At 43.6% G+C, this 23,215-nt stretch overlaps 1 protein-coding gene across 1 annotated transcript in view; it reads left to right on the plus strand.

Moving 5' to 3' along the window:
- Nucleotides 1–23,215, plus strand: part of LOC147727284 (guanine nucleotide-binding protein G(q) subunit alpha) — a 421,615-nt gene that overhangs the window by 383,563 nt on the left and 14,837 nt on the right. Inside the window, exon 6 of the mRNA XM_086961340.1 lies at nucleotides 12,251–12,404. Within this exon, the coding sequence (XP_086817466.1) occupies nucleotides 12,251–12,404 (154 nt within the window). The remainder of the gene's footprint in view (nucleotides 1–12,250; nucleotides 12,405–23,215) is intronic.

The following is a 23,215-nucleotide window of genomic DNA, read 5'->3' on the forward strand; positions in this document are numbered from 1 at the left end:
TGTTTGCAGTATATTAGAGCAGCATGCTCTGTTATTAAAGCCTGGCAGGGTTTTACCCGGAAAGAAATTACATTTTCTACTTTTGTTATTAATAATCCACAGAGCTGCAACAGACTTAATCCTGGTCTGGATCAACTTTGTAATTTGCCTTTGGTGCATTCAAATGAAGCAGCTGCTTTAAATTTAAGCTTGACGGTGCTACAAAGGTTGTTTTTGTCTTCCCTACTATACCTGTTTCGATACACACAATTATGTTGTGCACGTGTTTATTATGACTTTATTGCTGTATCTTTGTGAAGCACTGTTGCTTAGTTTTATTTGACCATTTAAAACCATAAGTAACTATAGTCCTGCAGATGCAAATTAATTTGAGTATTTGTGAAATTAGATAATTAGATAAATACTTAAACGAGATCCAGGAAGGTAGTAGCAAATACGAGTTGTGGATGTATTACTAGCAATTGAACACTTGTGTTGGAAGTAAGATTAAAATATATTGAAAGATTGCAAAGTGCAAAAGCTTCTTACCACCATCTTTAATTTAATCCCACTTTCCATATTAGTTTCCCCTGAGGTTTGTGGAAGTTGTGTGCGGGAACACTCCCAGAGTTTGTGAATAAAAGTCCCTATAGCGTCATCACAGCGTAAGCAGTTCAGAGCAGACTCACTCCGAATAGTGTGAAGCTTGCGACAATCATAATAAACCCTGTGGAGGATTTTGAACTTGATCAGCTCCAGGCGTGACTTGATAGCAATTCGCGCGGGTGCATCGGCGCCGCCTCCCAGTCGCCTTCAAGTTCTCCCACATCCTGTTGCCACCTTCCATGCAGATGGCCTAGGGTATCTGGCATATTGTTGTTGACTCATGTGTACGGAGTGGGAATTACTCCCCTTCCCAGTTCGTCCATTAATATTTGTCCCTCTAGTGGGTCGTTTTCAGGTAACTTTGGCCCTTCCAGCCCTTCAGCGCGCCAGGCGTGCCTCAGTTGTGCTTATTTTAGAAATTGGGTCAGGTGTTTAATGTATTCCTTTATAGCGAGGAAAAGGGAATAATGTCCCCCTTTTCTAGGATATCGCCCATCTTAGAGATACCAGTGCTATCCCACATTTCAAAGTCTTGTAATTTTGCAAACTTCCATAGCCATTTCTATTTCTAGAGGGGTGATTCCCTTGTGATCTTGAGGGCCCAGCCTAGAGTCTTCATGGCTTTGCCCCCAAGCTTCCAGTTCGACATGTGTTGCCGGCCGCAATATCTGTGAGCCTCAACCCTCCATAAAGATAGTGTAGGTGGGTTCTGTGCTCCAACAGAGCACATTCAACTCAAAATGTTGGGTGGTCCTGCGGGGTGTAAATCCAATTGTTTATTTTTTTCAGGTGGGCCACCCAGTGGTATCTTTCGATGTCTAGGAGTGCAAGCCTTTCATTGAATTGGGTACACTGTTTTGAGCGAAATTCTTGGGTGTCGCTCATCCCAAAACAGTGTTCTCAGATCTCCATCTATCTTAGTGAATACCGTCTGGGTGACTGGGTAATAATTATTCTGAAGCTCATATAGGAATTTGGTGAGTGTAATAATTTTGTAAAGGGCTGCCTGTCGCAACAGGGTGAGAGGCAAGTCACTCCACTTTACAACATCAGCCTGAAAATCTGAGAGTACTCTTCCCACATTGCTCCTTCCGTGATGTAATATCCCCAAGTATAGGAAGCCATCTTCAGCTACCCGTAGCCCATGTGGTAATGGCAGTGGGTCTCCTAGGCCGTGCAGCGCATAAAACACTGACTTGTCCCAGCTAATCTTATAACTCAAAAAGGGCCCTGTAGTCCTCCAACAATTGAAAGAGAATCAGGATAGTGGTCACCGGACTAGTTGCATGTAAGAGTATATAGTCCGCATACAATTATATTTTTTCTTCCTGTTCATCCATAGTGGCGATACAGAACACTACAACCCTGGGGTATAACCCCACCACACAAGCCAGGGATTCCAACTTTAGGGCATATAAAAGCGTGGATAGGGGACAACCTTACCTGGTTCCCCAACCTATTTGGAATTTGGCATATGTTTTCCCATTAGCCTTTACCATCGCAACCGGACTCTTGTCCGCCCATTTCCTGAATTGGAGGCCAAAGACAAATTTCAATAACGTCTGCTCAAGGAAGGGCCAGTGAACTACAGCAAACGCTTTCTCAGTATCCGAGGAGCGAAAGAAATGCGTTGTCGAGTGCGCCTGTACTTTATTTAGATCATTATGCGTGCATCTCACGTTAAAGCAGGTGGACCTGAAAAACATAAATCCTGACTGGTGCCGATGTATTGGGGGATGCTTACTTGTAGCAGTCGAGAGGCCAAGACTGTGGCAAGTAGTTTAGTCTCCAAAATAATTAAGGCAATTGAGCAATAGGAATCACATTTTTCCTTGGGTTTGCCCTCCTTGGGAATAGCCATAATAGTAGTGGATCTCCGTAGGTTCAGGGAAGCTCTCCTGAATCCTTAGCTTTGATAAAAAGATTCAGTAGGTGAGGCCAGAGTATATTCACATGCCATTTATAGGATTCTGCCGGGATCCTATTGGGGCCAGGGGTCTTCCCAGATCTCAGTTTGGATATGACGGCCTGTATTTCACTCAGTGTTAGCTGTTCTTCTAGGGGGTCACGTACTTCCACTTTCAGCACCGGAATGGGAATCGCAGCTAAATATTGCGAGATAGTATCCTAGTCACCTATTCTAATATAACTCCTCATTGTAGTGAACGAATTCACCAACAATGAGGACATCAGGATCACAAGCTACCCCAGTGGGGCTGGGCATTGTCCGTACCCAACAAGCTTCCTGTTCCTTCCTACTCAGCCACGCCAGGAGCCTGCCAGCATGGTCTCCCATTTCGTAGAGACAGTGCAACGTGGCCATCTTCTGTTTTTTGGCCCCTTCTTGTGCTAAATCCCTATGTTCTGCTTGTAAAGTTGCAATATGTCTGAGTATCAGGGAATTAGTCTTAGTCTTTGGGGACCTTTCAAGGTGCAGGATCGAATTTTCCAACCCCTCGAGCTCTGCCGCCACTCTCTTCTTTTTTTGTACAAACAGGTTCTGGTCCGTATCACGGATCACAGTCTTTAACACTTCCCACAGCACAAACTTGGACCCAATGAACCCTTTGTTTTCCCTGAAATATAGCTTGGTATCAATTCTGAGATCCTGTGTTTATTCCCTGTCTTTCCCGTCCCAGGCATTTAGCTGCCACCCTGTTCACCTGTCCCTGAAGCGACCCATCTGGACAAATAAGGGTGAGTGGTCTGATAGGCCTCTTGCCAAATAATTAGCCGGTTTTATTTCCCCAGGTTCTCCCCAGGGTGTGAAGATGTAATCCAGACGCGAGTATACCCTGTAGGCCTCTGAGAAGTAAGAGTACTTCCTGTCCGCAAGATGTATGTCTCACCAGTGGTCAACTAGTCCCAGCCGATCCGGAAACTGCACTCCAGTACTGTGATGGGGAGGGAGGGACAGGGGGAGGGACGGGGTGCAGCATATTCCCCGATCGGTTAAGGTCTGGGGTCATGACCTCATTAGAGCCCTTGCCCACAATATGTAATTTAATTAATTAATTAATTGCAAGTTTATATAGCGCTAGGATCGACTCCCGGAGGAGTATCTCCGCGCTTCGACCGCTGCGAAACCCTTCCTGGCTTCCCTGAGAGATGATCCCTTAATGGGTATCTCCAGGGTGAGACCAGGCATCCCCGGCGGTCTGGTGGGGCCGTTAGTGAAGATGAGGCAAGCTAATGCCCAGAGTTGCCGAGTGTGATCGCTGATCAGAGTGGGCACCGAGGCGAGAGAATTATCGAGTCCGCTGACCCTGGTCCAGAAACCTGCCGCGTCGGGAATCGAACCCTGGTCCCGGGCCGTCCTCTGCTCTCGGGTCTGCCGCCTCTAACCAGTGAGCCACACTACTTCACTAGGGAATTTGTCGGTAGAACCGAAAAGAATATCCATTATCTTGGCCCTAGGGAACACCTGAAGTCTCGGAGGTGCGTATACACTCAGCAGGGTCATGTTGGCCTGTCCCCTGTAGCCCTAACCATGTACTCCCACATATCTACAATTAGGATCCACCCAAGTCCCGAAAGGGGAGGTTCCTTTGTACTAAAATTCCCATCCCCAGGCCCTCCTGGAGAATCCTGCATGAGTAAGGGTGGTGTTGGCCCCCCACCCCAGAAATCTGCAGTGTGACCCCTGTAAGTGGGTTCCTGAAGGAAAACTATATTGGGCTGTATCCACTTGATATATTGCACCACCAAACCCCTTATGATTTTGTTGCCCAGATCAATGACATTCCAGGTCAGCAGCACGAGTGCCGGGTCCTCTAAGGAGTTATGTTGTGCCGCCTCTGGGAGGAGTCAGTAAATGTATCTCTGTGTGCCCATGTATGCATCTAGTGAAGCAACATCGTGACTGCATACCCGCAAAAACAACCGAACAAATAGTAATAAAACATAGCAAGCCCCCCAACCATCCTTGCATCCCACCTCCCAGTAGCGCCCTCCAGTACTGAACCATAACATCGGGTTCAAAGCCCGCATGAAGAGATAATGAGGTCTGCAGCCCTCCGATCATCAATACCTCACAACTTCCAAATTCTAATAACAGTAACAGTTAACTTGGAACCAAAAGAAAAGGGAAAAATGCGAAGAATAGAAAACAAACTCTTTCCCAGAAGCATCTGAGAGCCTTTGAGGGGTGGCAGAGGGGTTCCAGTCATCCCCATTAGCTTTGATGTTGGCTAAGTACCACAATTCAGTTGCCAAGCCCATACTGTTCTGTTGCGCCATCCTTCATGAGGAGGCATTTCCCGTCTGTTCCTGTTACAGTAATGCAAATTCTTTAATCAGTTGGTGCGAGTCATCCGTATCCAAGGACAAGTCTCTTTCTGTGACAGATCCAGAGTCTGGTTTTGACTTTTTGGGGCACAGGGGTACATCTCATTCAGTGTCTCAGGATATCCTCGGCCTCCACTCGCGTTCCTGCTCTGTCAGCGGGTCTCCCTCAGTCAAGGCTCATCAGCTGTCCTCTGTCTCTTCAAGGCCGGTGTGTCTTAGTTCTCCCCCCTCCCCGAATAGGGAGCACCGCTAGTGGATTGATCCCCCCCAGTCCTTCTCAGGGGTGAGAGCTCCTCCAGCAAACTCCAAGTTTCCTCCAGGAAGTGGAAGACATTTTCTGCCCTTGAATAGGTCCTTGAGCTTTGCTGGAAACAAAAACATATGGTTCAGTTGGAGGGCGCTCAATTTAACTTTGACAGAGTCGAAGGTGCGTTGCTGCATCTGCACCTCGCAGGAATAATCCAGGAATCCCGTCAATATATAATTTTCATACGGATATCCCCCAAGAGGTGGATGTCTCTCAATATCATGTCTCCGTTCAAGAAGTTCAGAAAGCATGCTATTACCAGACGCGGGCTGGAGGAGTGCGCTAGCATTAAATGCCCTGTGGACGCGATCTATAATAAAGCAGGAGGGGAACTGCTTCAATGGAAGGGAGGCCCACACCCATTTGTTCAGGAAAGACCCCATATTGTGACCCTGTACCCCCTCTGGGAAGCCCACAAAGTGTAGGTTGTTCCGTCTAGCATGATTTTCTGCGTATTCCACCCTTCAGTGCAGATCTTTTGCCGTATCGCTCAGCTCCAATACTTCTTTCCGTAGTCCATGGGCTACGTCCTCCACCTCCGTGAATCTGGTCCCTGCCAAGGAGACCCTGTCAGATACGTTCCGTAAGTCCTGTCGTAACAGGGATACTTCTGATCGGACCTCTCTGATCTTTCCTTCCAAAGCTTCTCAGGAGGATTGGACTGCTAGTAATAGGGCTGTATTATCCGGCGTGGCTGGGGTGATCAGTTCTCTCCACCTAAAGGGTGGCAACCTTCGTTTAGCAGTCCATTGTGCTCTGTCTGGGGGGCTTGAGATCTTTTTCTTTGGCCATGTTACATCTCTCCCTAGCCACCGCTTGGAGGAATCCAGTGGCACAGCAATCCTGAGCAGTGACAGAGATCCCCGTCCCAGGAATTGGGCCCCAAACGATCTCCCTTCGGACCTCGCAGATTTTCACACTGGCCAATCCCACCCCCTACTGCTTCCATTTGCAGGGTGTGGGTCAGACTGGCAAAGGTTTCCTCTCCACAGTGCGCAGGGAGCCCACGGAGACAGCACAATGAGTGCAGGCACCACTAGTGCATTGAGCCAGCCACTAAAAAAAACTCCATTTCAGTCATCTGCGTGGGCCCAATGTTCCAAGCACCAAAGAATGATGGACAGGCACATCCGAACACCACTCTCCTCAGGGACCGCGAAGCAGGAGCTTTCATGGGGAGTAAAAGGATAGATGGTGGCAGATCACACCCACTGAAAGTATAAGTGAGCATCTGGGGCCTTCTTGCCCCAAACGAGCAGCCCCAAACGAGCGGATCGCCATGGAGGTCGATGTGCCCCCACATTCTGTTCACGGAGAAAGCAGGTACCAATTCCAGCGGGCAGTCCAGGGCCCAGAAGTGGCAAAGGGTCAATCCAACAGATGGCCAGTAGATGGACATTGAACACAGGATTATGGGCTGCGTTATTCTAAAAGGAAACACTTGTGGGTCAGTGGGGGGGAGGGTTGCACCAAAAGGTGTGGGGCAGCCAGTCTATTTCACAGTATATGGTAGTGGTTTGTCAAGTCATGCCCCCAGGATAGGGTGACCAGAATTTTAAAGCCCAAAATTTCCCAAAAATAGAAGGACTACAATTGTACTTGAACCCAGCGCACAGAATGGCAGGGCTCCTTAGTAGAGAATTATAAAAAAGGCAGTAAGAACATAAATAAAATGCCATTTTTAAAGCCAGTTGCATGCCTGTCAATTAAATTGCTTTCTTATACCAGCTGCTAACTATCCCTGCTTTGCAAAACATAATAAACTACCTCCCACCCTTTTCAGCCAACCTTCTTAAAAAAAAAAAAACCAGGACAGGAGCTTAGTTTTCTGATATCTGCCCGGACTGCTGGCATAAAACCAGGACTGTCCGGGCAAATCTGGGATGCCTGGTCACCTTACACCAGGACCAGTGGGGGATAAACGCGGGTGGACAGTGACCACCCCCCTTCTTCACAGGGTGGACGCTGTTCACCCTACCAAGAAGTTGGGCCCCACTGAAAAATAGGCTGAATTCGTCCCGGTGTAATTTGCAAACACCGGGACACATTCAGCGGTGCCTGCAAATGTTGTTGTCTGCTTTCAGATCGCAACAACGTGCAGGTGGGATTTGGCTTTCTTAGTTCAGACTCCTGCTGGGCCGAATCTGAGGGGTAATCAGGCATCCTTTTGTTAGTTTTCTGGCTGGCAGCAGCCAGGATACCCTTACCTAGATGCCAGTGAAGCGGAGGGGAAACAAAAGCTCACACCTTGTTAGCACTTCACACATACTGAGGAAAGGCAACTTTTCACTTTGTTCAGTTCCTGTTTAGGAGATAGGCATGCACTGTAAGAATGTCAGATGCATTGGTCTTGCTGTAGTTACACAAAATAAATGTAATTTCATATAGTGCTTGCTACCCATGAGGAGGCATTGAAATAATGTATTTTTCTTGTAAAGCACTATGGGTAGCGGAAGTTTACACTGACAAAAGACAACATTGTTTCATGTGTAGCTTTCAAAAGTGTGAATCTTCTACCTACATCAGGAGGGTTTACCCGTGTACTTTAAATGTGCTCCAATGTACTCATGATAGACCTGATAAACATACATGTGAGGTCTTAAGATCTGATGTCACTTCTTATGATGCCACTTCCTGTGATGTCACGCACTGTGATGTTCACACGGTGATGTCACGCGCCATGATGCCACTTGCATTCTGATTAACTAGGTTAGTCCCCAACTTCTTTTTTAGGTCTCGCCTGGCGTTAGCTAGCGCTACTCTCGCCATGCGTGGGCTTTTTGGAATCAATATGGTTCCAGGAGTTGTCTCTGCTCCGCCTGCAGTTTTAATTTGTGTGCGTTGTTTTGTGTCATGGATTAAGCAAAACACAGTGTAATGATTGCACCGGATGCATTTTAATCCCTCCTGGTTGCCACCCTGTCATTTTGGCCCTGCCCACCGGGATTGGATCTTTTACTTGTGGCGGGAGACAATATCTCTTAATTACCCGCTAAGCATTTTTTTTGCTATTATGGAGTTTATCTTCAACAATGGGTCTCAGAGTCGTGGCTTCATTTCTGTTCATAAGAGATAAATAATTTTGATTCTTGCACATGAAAGGGTCACCGTTAATTCATGTTTATGGTCGATGTTCACATTATTTGTCTCTTTAAATGTGGAATGTTTTTGTTTTCCAAATAAGTTATTGACTGTGTTAGTTCTCTTTAACAGTTGCTGCTTTTTCTATTTCGTTTCTGTGAGGCTCTTTTATGCTTGCCAAGTGTATAGTAAAGCCGGTTGTGTTAGCTCATAGTATCTCTTGAATTCTATACTGAAGCCCCACTCTATAGCGTAAGTGTTCGAAGGGGGAGATTTGGAGTTTGTTTAAAGAGCAGCCTCCTATTCCTGAATGTAACTGGGTGTATGTGAGAGTTTGTCTGTTCGTTGTGACTGTTGATTACACTGTGAAGTACTGAAGTTGAATACAACAGAATGTGCCCCATGCTGGCCGTGTCTTGACCATTAAAAAGTTTAAAGTGTAGCTCCTAGCCCGTGTGAGCAGCAGCACTTCGGACGAATCGCTGCGGGGAGCAACGAGAGCCTGTGCTTCTTGCTGTGAAATGTTGCTCAAGTGACCCCTCTCTCAATGAGTACATATTTCTCAAACAAAGTTTTCTCATTGGAAACAACGTGTGCCGCGGAATAAGCTTCAAGGGCTGCGGTTTTGGATCGCTAATTACTGACTGCATATTACCTCCCTTTTTTGTGGACTGTCGTGAAAAATAGTTCCCTCTTTACTAAAAAGTTGTCCTCCGGTGCCGGTTGTTTGAGGTTTGCTATCAGACTAGAAGTTTGTCTGTTTGTTGTGACTGTCGATTACACTGTGAAGTACTGAAGTTGAATACAACAGAATGTGCCCCATGGTGGCCGTGTCTTGACCATTAAAAAGTTTAAAGTGTAGCCCCTAGCCTGTGTGAGCAGCTGCACCTCTGATGAATCGCTGCGGGGAGCAACGACAGCCCGTGCTTCTTTGCAATAGGTCTCGCCTTTCATTAAGTTAAAGCCATTTGCTTTGCTATACAATACCATCAGGGTACAAGTCCTAAAAAAAGAAGTGGGGGGACGCTGTCACCGGAAGTGACGTCACGAAAGGTGCAGAGCTCCTCGTCCCAGAGAGGCCAAAGAGTGAAGTCCAGCTGTTTGGCAGGGGGATGGCCTCCCCCGGTAAAATAAGTGGGGGGACGCCGTCCACCCGTGTGGTACCCCGACTCGAGCCCTGAATACCATTAGCAAAGCAATTGGCTTTAACTTAATCAAAGGTGAGACCTATTGCATTTCAATGCTTGTTTAGGGCTTGTGCCCTGCCCAGGACCAAGGGCGATGGACACGACAGCACCGTGAAGTTCTCCACTACGGGCTTTGTACCAGCAAACACGTTGCTCACAATTAGAGCAGCGCACCATTCCCAGCTCTCTAAAAATCTGTGAGAAGGTGCCTCAGACACAAAGGAGGCTGCACTCACTGCAGTCCCCGCTGCAGCCGTCAAGGTCACAACACCTCCATGAGGGTAGTACCAGACGGGGGGTAGGGGGTGGGGGGGGTGAAGGGTGAGGAGCGCAGGCTCTTTCTGTGGACTCACCCTCAATATCGGAGCCATCAGCATCTCTGTCAGGCCACATCGCGTCCTCACCAGCAGTCCTCCGCATAAACCGCAGCCCGTTGACCCCATCACCGAGGGGGGCAGTGCACAGGACTCCAGCACCCCGGTGGACACCTTTGTATCAGGAGCTGTAAGCGGTGGTAGGGACGAATGGTCTCTCCGTTAGCATCGACAGCAGAATGGGAGTGCTCGACTCGGGCTGTGGGGTACAGCGTATCCCTGGGCAAGGTGGATGGCAGGTGGTTTAGAGGATAAATGCTGGATTGTAGGGGGTACGATGCTGAGCTCGGTTAAAAAACATCTGCCATTTTGGCCTCCCGGGCCATGCCCAAAAGAATTTACATTTTTGACAAATACAATAGTGTGCATGAGTTACATTTACCCGTTCTTCATTGACCCCGCTTTAGTAAACTCTCTATGCTTTATCTGCATGCCTACCAAATCACCAAGCTGAATTCCCTGCATTTTTTTTTCTTTTAACATTTTCAGATTCCCATTGTTTGCATAGGAAACACTTTTGTGCTCCCTGGCAATTATCTCACTACTTCCGTCTTTCTCCCAAGGAATTCCTCTCAGTATCTCCTCATTGTATGTGCCGCCATACGGTTGGTAGTTGGAATAGGGGCTGGACGTTTTCCCCTATTTCCTAGGCATTGCTCCCTAGTTGGAAAACACATCTATTGTGTCCTTCTCTGTGGTAGTTCATATTTATTTAGCTCGGACTTCCGTCTACTCTTTTCCCAGTGCTTTACTTCTTAAACGTCCTAAATAAAAAGATCTCTTGTGTTTTTCTTCTGTATTCAGCATTTGATTCCTACTGTGTGGTGTGAGACCGCTTTAGGTGTCAGTTGTCAAGTGCACATGCCGCTGTGCCATTGACTCAACATTACGACTTTCGTGTGCCCTAGAGTAGTACTTACAACTTAACATTCGTTGTCTAATGACAAGGCACCGCCATGTGGCCCACTGTATGTATTGCAGCCATATATTAAGATTGCAAGCCAGGCGCATTCCAAGGCTAATGTTTTATGTATTATGTGGGGAGCAGCTTCTCCAGAGTTTGTCTGGAGATGGCATGTTAAGCACATTTTTTCTCAACATGGATTCTATTGCACCAATGGGATGCTGGGCTTGTCTGTGGTCACAGTAGAACATTGTGTCCCGTATCAGTTTACCACTGGAGCTAAGGAATCCATTTTCCTATTTTTTTGGTTGCTTTTTGCCTCTACTGTTTTTTCCCATTCATAAGTGTGCACCATCTCCTACCATAGATTTTCATGCGTTTATGCAGGCTTCTGTCTCTGCTGTGCTGAGCTGCCTTGCACTGCTTGTTAGTTACAGCTTGCCTAAACTTGGTGGTACCTCCCAACGTTGGCATTGCCTTGAAGCATATGAACACCATTAATTCAATATTGGTAACCATATTGTTCTTGTGAAATCAATTGTTTATAATGTATGGATATTTGCTATTAAAGCAGCCAACGCGATTGCCGTAGACTCAAATTTGCTAGATAAGCTCCTTTCACAAACATGTTTACCACCAGCATCCAGAGGGCAAATACCAGCTGCTAATGGAACTCGCTGGCATTCGTTCATCTGTCTGCAGGGTTTGATCCTGCTGTTTGCAGTGCTCTTTTTCACTCATTCTCCTCTTTAGATCTCTCTGGCACAGGTCGTAAATGCCTTGCACTTTATCTCGTATCGCACTGTTGTTCGATCACCTGGTGAGCCTCAAGTGTCCCAGCCCTATGTATGTGTACTTAAACATGTTAAAAGTCTGTCCAACTAGTTTTGGGCTAATATACCTTGTAAGATCTTGGATGTCTCTAACTTTTAAGGTGACTTGGGCAGATGGCTCCTGTTTTCTGTGAGAGCACCAATCTTTACACTGTCTAGATCATAGACCCTGAAAAAGCGAAGATGAAGCCTAGGCCAGTTCCAGCTCTTACGAAGAATGCTTTAAGATATTGTTGATTTCCGAGAAGACTTTTCGTTACTTGTTTAGTGATAGTGAGGGACGAGGCCTAGTGCAAAAACGTAATGCGGGGCCCTCCAGATGCGTCCTCTGTATATTCCAAATGCCGCAAACACCCGATTCTAGCTTCAGAAGAGCATGTACTCGTATGAAAGAGAAAACTTAGCATCTGCTACCATCTAGTGGTTTGTACACGCAAGTTGGCTCTTTATTAGTGACGATCGGAAGCTTGATTTCAATATAAAAACATTATAAATACCTTTTGCTAACGGATTGGGGGCCTTAGGTAAGGCACGGCAATAATATTTACTCTTTCCTCATATTGAGAAGTTCCTGGCATGCAGTTATCGATATATGGTGGTGACATATTTTGTTTTATTTTATGTAGACACCAGATGGCGTTAAATGTGCAGTAAAATCACTGATAAATGTGTGTTCTTACATTTCGTTACAGAACCGGATGGAGGAAAGCAAAGCACTCTTCAGAACGATTATTACATATCCCTGGTTCCAGAATTCATCAGTCATTCTCTTCCTTAACAAGAAGGATCTTCTGGAGGAGAAAATAATGTACTCCCATCTAGTTGACTATTTTCCAGAGTATGACGGTAAGTAGGGTCTAGGGTTAAAAGTAATACACGAATATTTTCTTTTGCAGCCTTGAGTTTACTAACAGAATTGCCAGAGAATCCTTTGCGTCTTTTACCCTAGAGGACAATCTGCTTGTACCCATCATTTGTAATGATGTCCTGGTCTTATCTGGTTGTGTCTGAGTTGTTCTGTGTTGAAAGTGAATTTCAATTGCTTTTGTCCACAATGTATAATAATTAGGGCTCCCAGTTTTATGGTATTTATTTTCTTGACATTTCGGTCTGTATTTATCCATATTTATATTTTCAATTTAATCTGTATTTATCAAATTTTTGGGGGGGTTTGTAAGACAAATGAAGCAAAAATAGTATATTTCCAGATTTATTTAAATAATAAATGTAAACTCCACCTGAATGTATGACCGATTGCAATAATATGAAGTCCAACAGATGATAAATCAATGCACATATAGGAACATGTTTGTATCAACCTTTTGCATATATACTGGAGTTAAAGCCTCATTACAATGATTTCTTAATTTTTTAACTGCTTTCCTGTAAATCTACACAGCTCTTAGCTTGACAGTCATGACTGATATTTATAATCACTAATTTCCGTGTTTATCCACATTTACATATAAATACATACAGGAATATAAATGATTTTCTGTCTGTATTTATCGTTAAAAAGCGGTAAAAACGGAAAACAGGGAGCCTTAATAATAATCAGTAGTTTCAGAGCTTAAATGGTAGATGAAAGTGATGATGAGGAGGAAGGGGAAAGAAGAGCAGAAACGAATAGGGATTAAGAGACACATACTGTGTAAATGTGAATACGAGATTAATAAGCATTTGTTTAGCAGACATCTGCCATTCACATGGATTCATATAGCACTGTGGACTCTCTAAGGTGGCCACTACTACATGGTTCTCTTGTTTCTGGCACACCAAAGTTTGAGTCTTAATACGATGATGTTTTATGGATACAGTATTTTGGTTAATTCCTAAAACTGTATTGTGTCCAATAAGTTACCTAAAGGTTAAGCATTGCGTTTAGTGGAAGGTGTGCCATAGTGATCATATTAGATATTGCTTGCGTTAGTGTATGATTTAGTGTGGTAGAGGTTTGGGTGAAGATCTGTTATGTGACTGTTAGCCTGCATGGTGTTGCTGGCAATGTGGTGTGTCTGTGCTTTAGCACCCATGTGCATCCTCTGTTTTCCTCTGTGTAGTGCGGTTTATCTTGATTATGTTTATTAGTGGGCCACATGCTAAATTGATGGAAAAGCATACAGTATTTATTTACCTTTTGGCAAGGGCGGTTGTGCACCAGTCTTAATACGGTCCCTAGCTGATAACACAATACTTTTTTTACTTAAGGCATTCCCTTTTTAGGTCCAGCCTGGGCAGCAAAATGCACTGCTCTGTGAGGCGTGCTGTATTAGAGAATGGAGTTGAAGCTCCACCCACTCTCTGCCCATATTTTTCATTGGCTTGTGTTATTGTTCTTTTGTAAATGCTGGCTTGTGATTCGTTTATAGGCTTGTTAGTCCCTCCTTAGTACCGCCTTGTCTTCATTTGTAACCTCCCATGAGGACTGGCCCTTTTACTTCTGTTGTTACGCTGCATGTCTTATTTAGTCTGTATTGCAAAAAAATTGAAATTACAGTCGCACTCTTGTTTGAACCACAGTTTATCTTGTGCTAATTAGCATTACTCAATTTTTAGGTGCCTCTAGGTATCACCTCCTGATCCTGAGATGTGTTGGATGTAAATATAAAGTGTTTTCCAAACAGGAAAAAACGACCCCACTTGGCACTCCTATGGTTGTGTTTTGTGTAGGTAAAATAGTACATCCAAGTGTAATTAGATTGCAATTTTCTTTTAGTCTTTTTCGTTATTTCCAGAATAGTAATGTTTCAATTCACACTACATTAATGGACTTATTTCATCTTCTTCACAGAACTCTCATTCCATCGTACTTTAAAAATGTGCAATGGAATGAGAGTTTTGGACGATGAAAGTAGACTGTCCCCTGATGAGGGCCCGCCTGAAATGCATTGGGGTTTCTTAAATATGTGAAGAAGTTGAAACAAACCCAATAATGTAGTGTGAATTAAAACATTACTATTCTGGAAATAACGAAAAACAATAACAGAAAATTGCAGTCTAATTACACTTGGATGTACTATTTTACCTATACAAAACACAACCATAGGGGTGCCAAGTGGAGCCATTTTTTCCTGTTTGAAAACGCTTTGTATTTATTTATTCTGTAAGCACTATTTTCTTTAGTGAGTTTCTCCTGCTGCCGGCACAGCAAGCTTTCCTGCAACATTTAGCACGCCATGGGTGCTTTGACTTCCCAAGCACCAAGGACAATGGCGGCTGCTTCTTTGAAGTGAAATAGGTCTTGCATTTACAAGAGTATGAGCTATTGGCATTGTAAATGACAATGCCTTTTATTTATGTGTTAATTATGAAAATAGATAAATAAAAGTCATTGTCATTTATATTGCCAATTGCTTAATGTGTAACAAATTAGTCAAAAGTAAGTTAAAGCCACAGATTTATGCAGTTACTGCTGATGGGGGCTGGATAAACAGTGTTTGAATGTGGCGCTTCTCTAAGCAAGCGCACTACTGGCAGTTGGGGCCAGTGAGTGTGCAAAAGCCGCCTCCTCCCACTCCTTATAGTGCAAAGTGCAGCATCCATTTCCACAACCTTATAGATATTCCACAACCTGACCAGGAGCCTCTGCTCCGCTGGCCTCCTGCTTGCACACATCCTTGCATCCGCTGAGCCGGCGGCCACGATTTCTCATACCTCACACAGAAAGCCTGCAGCAACCTATTCCTAAACGTCACAGCTACCTCCTTGGTCCTTGAGTTTTCCTGTAACTGAAGACGTGGCTCTTCTCCCAGACACAGACAAAGTCAGCACATTTACGTCCTTATCTAGTGCCTGAATACCCTTCCGGGTGAGATGCAATCTATACAAATGGTCATATAACATAACAAACATCTGTATAGTCCGTCACCTTGTACAATCAGATATGCACATATCACAAACAAGCATACATGCACAAAAATATATATTTGGTCACCCTTATGGAAAGCTAGTGTCCATATTGTAATGTATGTAATGGTATGTAATGTATGTAATGTATGTGTTCTTGTAAAGCGCACTGCTGCCCTGAGGCGTCGTGGCGCTATAGACCGCTGGAGAACCCGTCCTGGCTATCCCTGTGAGATGGTCCCTACTGGGTATCTCCAAGGTGAAACCAGGCATCCCCACAGAATGTGGGGGGCCGTTGTCGAGATTAGGCAAGCTAATGCCCAGAGTTGCTGAGTGTGATCCCTGGTTAGAGTAGGCACTGAGGCGAGAATTATCGAGTCCGCTGACCCTGGCGCGCATACACATAAGTACCCCGCCCCCAACTACTCGTGCCCCGCATTGTTAAAGTAATTAAACCCCAAAAGGCGAACTGCCGAATCAACTACACTGCTGAACTGTGGGAAATAAACTAAAACGAGCCGTGGCGTGGATCCTGGATTTAGTGGTATTCTGTGAACTTCTTAACTCGCACCTCTGCTTGAAAGCCAAGCCTCGCCCAGTGGTCATGCAGTGTCCACCTCAGCATTGATCTGGGCTGCACTCGTTCATGAAGCTCACTGGAATGGACAGCAGCACTGCCTCAGTGTGCTGAAGGATACTTTTGAACTTGTTCGTGTTTGATGTACCTATGAATGTGTGTGTGTATGATTTGTCAGCATTTGTTTGCTTTCCAAGTCTGGTTGTGGGCATGTCTGTATAGGGTCTGAGCGTGTGCCAGTGCTGAGGCAGAGGTGAGTAGAGTTGGCAAGCACCGGCTCCAATGGAGTTTCACTGTCTAACCCGAACCCTCCATGATTTTGCTGGTAGTGAGAGTCTATATTAATTGTAGTGAGGCTCCTGGACTTTACATCCGACCTTTCTAGACCACTAAAACTGCCCGAGGGTATAAGCTCACTGCTGAGTACAATCTACACCAGGTAAGGTCGAACCCAGGTATGACTGATCAAGCTTTTCATTGGTCCTAGGTCATTAAAATACCTCAGAGCAAAGATTATTTTTGTGTGCGTTACTTAACCGCATATTTGCCGGAGCCAATGCCGTGCAACAAAATACAATTGTTCATATTACCTTTCCCAATATATTTCTCAATGTGCGGGTTAAAATTCTTTTTTTATGTACAAATGTCTTGGCAGTGTCAGCTTTATCCAGCTCCCATATGCGATCATGATTGTAATCGTATTGCTATGTATAATGGGTAGTTTTTATTTCTTCATATTTTGTTACGCAATGCAGCAAAACACAACCTGGCTGATCCCAAATTTGTTTAGTTATTATTGAGTTGTCCCATAACCGCCTACAGAAGATGGTCACCGCTGTATCTATACGCATCTATGCACTGTTTGCCTATGTTGACACTACACAGCATACCATCAGTTATCCTAACACGTAGGAAAGGTTGGCGGCAGGCTCGTTGAAATATGGCAGGCAACGCATAAGAGAGACATCCAGATGAGTGTGACTACAGCAGAGTGCAAGGCATGCTTGAAGTTCCCCAGGAAGATAGAGGACCCACCAACAGGTGTTTTTAAGGCCTAAAGGAAGAAAGGGGGTGTTAGATCTGAATCGCCCAGAGAAATAGCTGCAACATTGAGGACCGTTCAGTGACTTGAGTGCACAAAATAGAGTAAAAAACAAAGAGCCATCAAGTAGTAACTAAAATAAAGACTTTATTAATGGGATGAGCGTACAACGTGTATTTGGATCACTGTTGGGGTCTTACGGGGAGCCATGTAGAGTGTACGCAACATCAAGAGACCTATAAATACCTTAACAACCTGGAAACAATTGACCTTCATTTATTTTGAAATTTTTGATTTCTAGTACTCTATTATGGAAATTGATTTACACTCTAATTATTAAATGTTTTAGATGTTTAAACAAAATAAATCTGAGAATAATTTTCATCACAAATGCTTGTTCCAATAACAACTTTTATTATTTGATATATGATGTCACTGCAATACAGCCGAACCAGAAATACACGTTTCAAGACACAATCTTTTCTTCAGGGCTGTTAGACACAAAATAAAACATAATGTATACACACTGGATACCAAACTATACACCACAAAGCATTTTACATATAAGGTGGGTATTGCCATCCCCCACCAACAGAGTAAGTGTTGTCTTATCAGAATACGGACAATATCATATCATTTAAAAACATTAGATGTTTGTTTAATATCTATTGATTTAAAGTTATATTTTGCTGTACCAACTAGTGGAGAACGTAAATGCCCACCTCAAATGTAAAATCTTTGTGATGTATAGTTTCTATCCAGTGTGTATACACTAAGTTTTATTTTGTTTCTAACCATATATCGAAGAATTAAATTAGTTATTGGAACAAGCATTTGTGATGAAAATTATTCTCGTTCTTATTTTGTTTATACATAAAAATGACCCTTATAATGATTGGGTACCAGTGTTCTGGGAATTCGCGCCAGGCAGATTCTGGATACCCCACAGTTTTATACGTTTTAGATGTTGTTAAACTGGTTCTGATGCAATATTAGATAATATGCAACTTGATTTTGTAGCAAAGTACTCAAAATCAGGCACAACATCTAGAGCGGAGAAACTGACTTGACTGTGGGCAGTCTATTTTCATACTAAGGAAATGCTAAGCAGTGTTATGCTCAGGCAAATTCATCATACATTTTTTGTAATGACATAAATGACGTTTATGACACTAAAGAGTTGACAGATAAAAATACCTTGCATTTGGAGCAGGATTCATTGAGTTATCGACTGGATGCAGGGTTTTTTTAACACTAACTTCACCAAACCAAAATAAAGGATTGACTTTGAGACAAGTTATTCTTACCCAACTACGGTAACTAACTATGTTATTCATTAGTGCAGCACTATGCGAATTTTGTACTGCAAATGTTTTGCAACATGAGTTAAGGTGTCTGTAGTCCAAAACTAGACAATACGAATCGTCCGGTTTGGAGACAGGAAACAAAGGATTGTTCATTTGAGAGGTGCATGTTTCAATCACCCCCTGGTATTCAAGTTGATCTAAAATCTCCCTGACCTGTTTTTTAGCTTCTTGCTTAATTTTATACTGCCTTTGTGCAGTCGGTTGACTTTTTAACTGGATTTTTTGAGGAGGAGAGTCCTCATCCCATTCTACATGATTTTTATATAATGCTGGTGCCTGGGCTACTGCCCATTTCCTCGCATATATATATTTAGTATGAATCAGAATGTGATTCGAGAAGGCAGGCATAATCATTTCTTCGCCACGAGGGCACTACCTGACAAATTCCGGGGTCCAATACTTTTCAGCTAACAGGATGTCTTAGCCTTTTGAGAGTTTATCCCAAAATAGACCCTTTATTTTCCTAGTCTTATCTCCCTCTATACGCAGTGTTATTTCGTATATCTTTTGAGGTTCGCTAACTCTGGTGTCGGCAGTTTCTACTTGAATGTATTCATTCGTGTCCACTGTCTCCAGATGACTCATCAGGATCTTGCGAGCTATGGTGATTTCTGCTGCACTGTCTAGCATTGTCTGTGCCCACTCCCCGTTTTTCAGCTGTGTCCTCCATATTCTCGGCATGTTCGATTACTCTAATACTGGCTACCTTCTTCCTTGGAAATTGTTATTTTTTACTTTGAGCAGGTTCCTTGTCTTTGGACTTGGTGTGCTCTCCTGGGTCTGGCCGTCCTCTTCTTTCCGATTTCTGCGAAAAAGATCGAGAGGGACGTGTATCAATACTTTGATATCTATCAGGCTTCTTCAAGTTATCCCTATTTCTAAGGGTATATCTTTTCTCAGAGGGCTCCCTCAGGGGAGACTGGTGTTCTCGAGTCGGAGTTCTTTCCCTCCATCGAGGAGACCTTCCTCTGGACTGGAAAACTTTTTCCTTGGGAGTGGATTGTTTATTTCCATCCCAGTTCTTTTTAGGAGTGTTTAAATTATTTTTAATAAATAATTTTTCAGGATTTTCGAGTAGTTGGGGTTTTACTGGTTTCTCACCCAAGCTGTCTCTTCCTAATTCTTCATAACATTTTTCTATAACTCTGGCAAGCTCAATTGGTTGATCTGTTATATCTGTTTTCTTCAATTTCTGGCGGATCGCCACAGATGCTGCTTCTCCTTTTACATTGGCTAGTGACATAGCCGAGACATGCTTGAAATCTTCCAGTAATTTCATACCAAGAGTTAAAGCAGGTTCTGGACCGTATTCATTCTGAATCTGTTTTAGCACATCTGGTATTACCGCCATTGACGGAACACCATGTGTTTTTGTGTAAATGGAAGCAAAAACTGTACCCCAAGTGTCACAGTCCTCCACGTGTGGTGCGACCCCCATTGGAAGGCAGATGGTCAGAATTCTGTGTTTCTCTATAGGGGTAGTATTCGGAAATACTGCCTCTATTTGAGTAATTTTCTGCGCTAACCAGAAAGGAATTTGTTCCCGTTTTATGGGTGTTTTACCAAGACATGATTGTATGTTCTGTGGTGTAATTTTATTTGTGTTCCCCTGATGAGGGGTCAGCTGTGGGATATTAACAGCTGTTTGGACTGTTGCAGTCCGCATTACATATTGGACTAATTGTCTATGTATTTTTATTAATGTTTTTAGCTGTCCTAACTGCTCTTCTTTTGACATTTTTTTAATGTCTGGATGTGGTGTGTAGCTGGCTAGAACCGGCCACGTTGCTCCTGGTCTACCTAGTGGACCGAGCCTGGTAATATGATCATTGTGTTTTAGGGCGCCTTTAAACCAGAGGAGATGCTCTTGGTATTTTAATGGGATTTCAATCTCCCCGAAAGGAGCGTACTCTTCCGGTGGATCCTCTATTTTGTAATAGTGTAACTCGTGTGTTGCAGCGTTTGCCGCTGGAAATTTTATCCAAGAATAGAATACCTCTGTCTGCCGATATTCGTGTGCCTCTATCACGAAGACGACTGTGCCACCTTGTGTGGTCAGTCCATTTTCTATAAGTTTTAACGTTCTAGTTTTTCCTATGTTGACCGGGATGATTATTGCACCCGGTTCATTAACACTGGCGTCCCGTTGATTCGCATCTACTGCGGCTTCAGCGATCCCGTTGTCTAGTACTGACATTGTATAAATGAAAGTTTTTCAGAGCAGGTCTCCAAGGAGACAAAGATTAGGTGCACAATATTTTGGAACACTGTATCCTTCAACGTTGAATAAACCAGAAGCTTAACATAGGAATCTCTTCCTACTAAGTTCGGGCGGATTTTAACCTTTCACCCACTCCAGACGTCTATTGGAGTATTTATGGGAGAAAGGGTCTGTGTGAAAAAGCACGACTGAGTTACTCTAATGTCTTGCGTTGGTTTTATCGCCTTACCAAACGTTGGGCGCCATGTAGTGTAGTTCCTATTTTCCCTATAGGCCCTGCGCATTGGAATAACATAAACAGCAGTGTAGACGTAGGAGTGCGGTCTTCCAGGTCTCTACTGACTATGTTAGACTTAATTGGGTTTGTACCAACTAGCTCAGAGGTCACTGGAAACTTTCTTGACTGAATAGGAAGTGATCAGCTTCCCTGGCTCAGACAAGAAGGGATTCAGTTTTCCAACAACCGCATAAACATGACAACATTGCTCCTTAGAATAAGAGTCAATCTCTAGAGTCGTGTGAAACAATAGACAGCTATTTCACTCAGTCAGTTGTGCAGATTACTTTCACCAGGATGCAGAGAATAGAGAGACAGGCGTTTTCAATAAAAGGTATTATTTATTGAACAGTCTTTCTTCTCATGCAAGAGAAATGAATTGCCACAATTGCAAGACTTGTTATTATAAAAAGTGCGTACAGTAAAAGGAGTATTGCGAAATAATACTGTAAAAGCATTGATCTGGTTTCTTAGCCATACGATAGTTAAAAATGAGTAAAATATATACATTCATATATACATTTAGCTAACGTCCTCAACTGGTGCTTCTAACTACGCCTACCCCAGTGTACCTGACCTAAGCCTAATACTTGGGAGGGAGTAAGTGAGTAGCAATTTAAGTTAAGTTGGTTTTGCCAAGGTGAGCTTCAAGAGTTCTCTCTAAGGGTTTAGTCAACACCGTACCTTTGGAATAGAATGTTGGAGGTCTGGTATCTCCCCTCAGGACTCGATATCCCAATTACCCGCAAGGGTAGGCTGGAAACGCCGGAGCTGGATTTTCTCGGCAGGAGAAAAGACAGCGTCTTTCTCAGCGCATCAAGGAGGAGGAGGGGCAGCGTCCGTGTGCTTCTCGCATCTGCTGGGCTCTGCAAGGGACAGCTGTTCTGCTCCTGTATTCACAACCACCACCGCTGTGTTTGCTTAAGGCAATGTTGGTATTATTTATACCTGGAAGCTGCCTTGTTTGACGTAAGTTTTTGGACTTAAGACGTCAATAAAGATGTCACTAAGAACCGGTCGTTCTTACAGTGCTCCTTAGTGTTCTATTACTAATCAAAACATAGCAAGCGGGCCTTTCCCAGGTTGCTGGGGGTTTTATCTGTTGAAAGAACTCAGTGTGTAATCTAGGAATCTAAGATAGTGGCTTCTGCTGTGTCATATACTGTAATGAGCTGCAGAGACGAGTTTCTGAAATATGGCTCTGATCGTTTATGCCATTATAGGGGTATGGATTGATTATAGCCGTATAGGGGCATAAGGTCACAAAATTGATCGGGGTCCTAGATAGAACACGACAGATATGTTTGGATTTGATGTCTATTCAGGCAAAAGTCTGAGATGCGTAAACATTTAAACATTTAGCATCTAAAATTGCAGTATTTCACTGAATATAGAACTAAATACATCCCAGAAAATATCACAGTGCAATACTTAATGGCTTTCCAGCACTATGTCACTAAATCATAAGCTTTACTCTGCCGCTTAAGACTAACAATGTTTGACTGATATGGGCACCCAGAGTAATATTGCAATGACACAAGTTAGTGAAGTATACAAATTATGAGATGATAAAGTTTCAGGTCTTAAACGTATAAGAGTAAGTGACGTAAACTAAGGAGGAAATTATCTGATCACACTTATGGTACATTTACTGGGACTTATATGTACTAAAGGCTGTTCTATGGGAAGAAATTCACTGAGTCGTAAACTCTAGGTCACTGGAAGTTTCTGCTAGTGCCTATGGATAATCTGTGTACGGTGAATTGTCTGCAGTTGTAATTGTAGAGGCATGGGTGGGAAAATCAGTGTTTTGTGGAAGTGGGCCCTGGCATTGTAGGCATGCATACTGAAGTGTACACCCATACATTTGTGGATATACACAAGATGGTCTGTGACGCCTTTCTTCTCTAGAAAAACGTTCACCATTTTATCCTAATGAGAACTTACCCTTTGAGTGAAAAAGAAGAGTTGGGTGACAACTTTATTTCAGTGAGGTTTAATGGAAGATCTTTTCCACATAGTCATTTTTCCCAATGGAGAATAAACATTAAAAAATATGCTTTTGCATGATACTGATTCTTCTAGTGGATTGCCTGCATGCTGACAATCCACTGAAGTACACACAATAGTTAGAGTATTTTCTGAAATCTATGATGTGTTCAGTTTTTATGCACATTTCTTTTGGAATCAGTGAATTAGCAAAGCAGTATCAATCTTCACAAGTTGTAAAGGTATATGTATCCCGCCCTTTGTGAAATCGATCTTGGAACAGCAATTACCTCTCATTTTGATTTTAGATTGTAGCTAAAGGAAGGGACAGGTGAGAT

The sequence above is a fragment of the Lissotriton vulgaris genome, chromosome 3_1 (genome assembly GCF_964263255.1).
Source record: "Lissotriton vulgaris chromosome 3_1, aLisVul1.2, whole genome shotgun sequence".
In the NCBI taxonomy this organism is placed as follows: Eukaryota; Metazoa; Chordata; class Amphibia; order Caudata; family Salamandridae; genus Lissotriton; species Lissotriton vulgaris.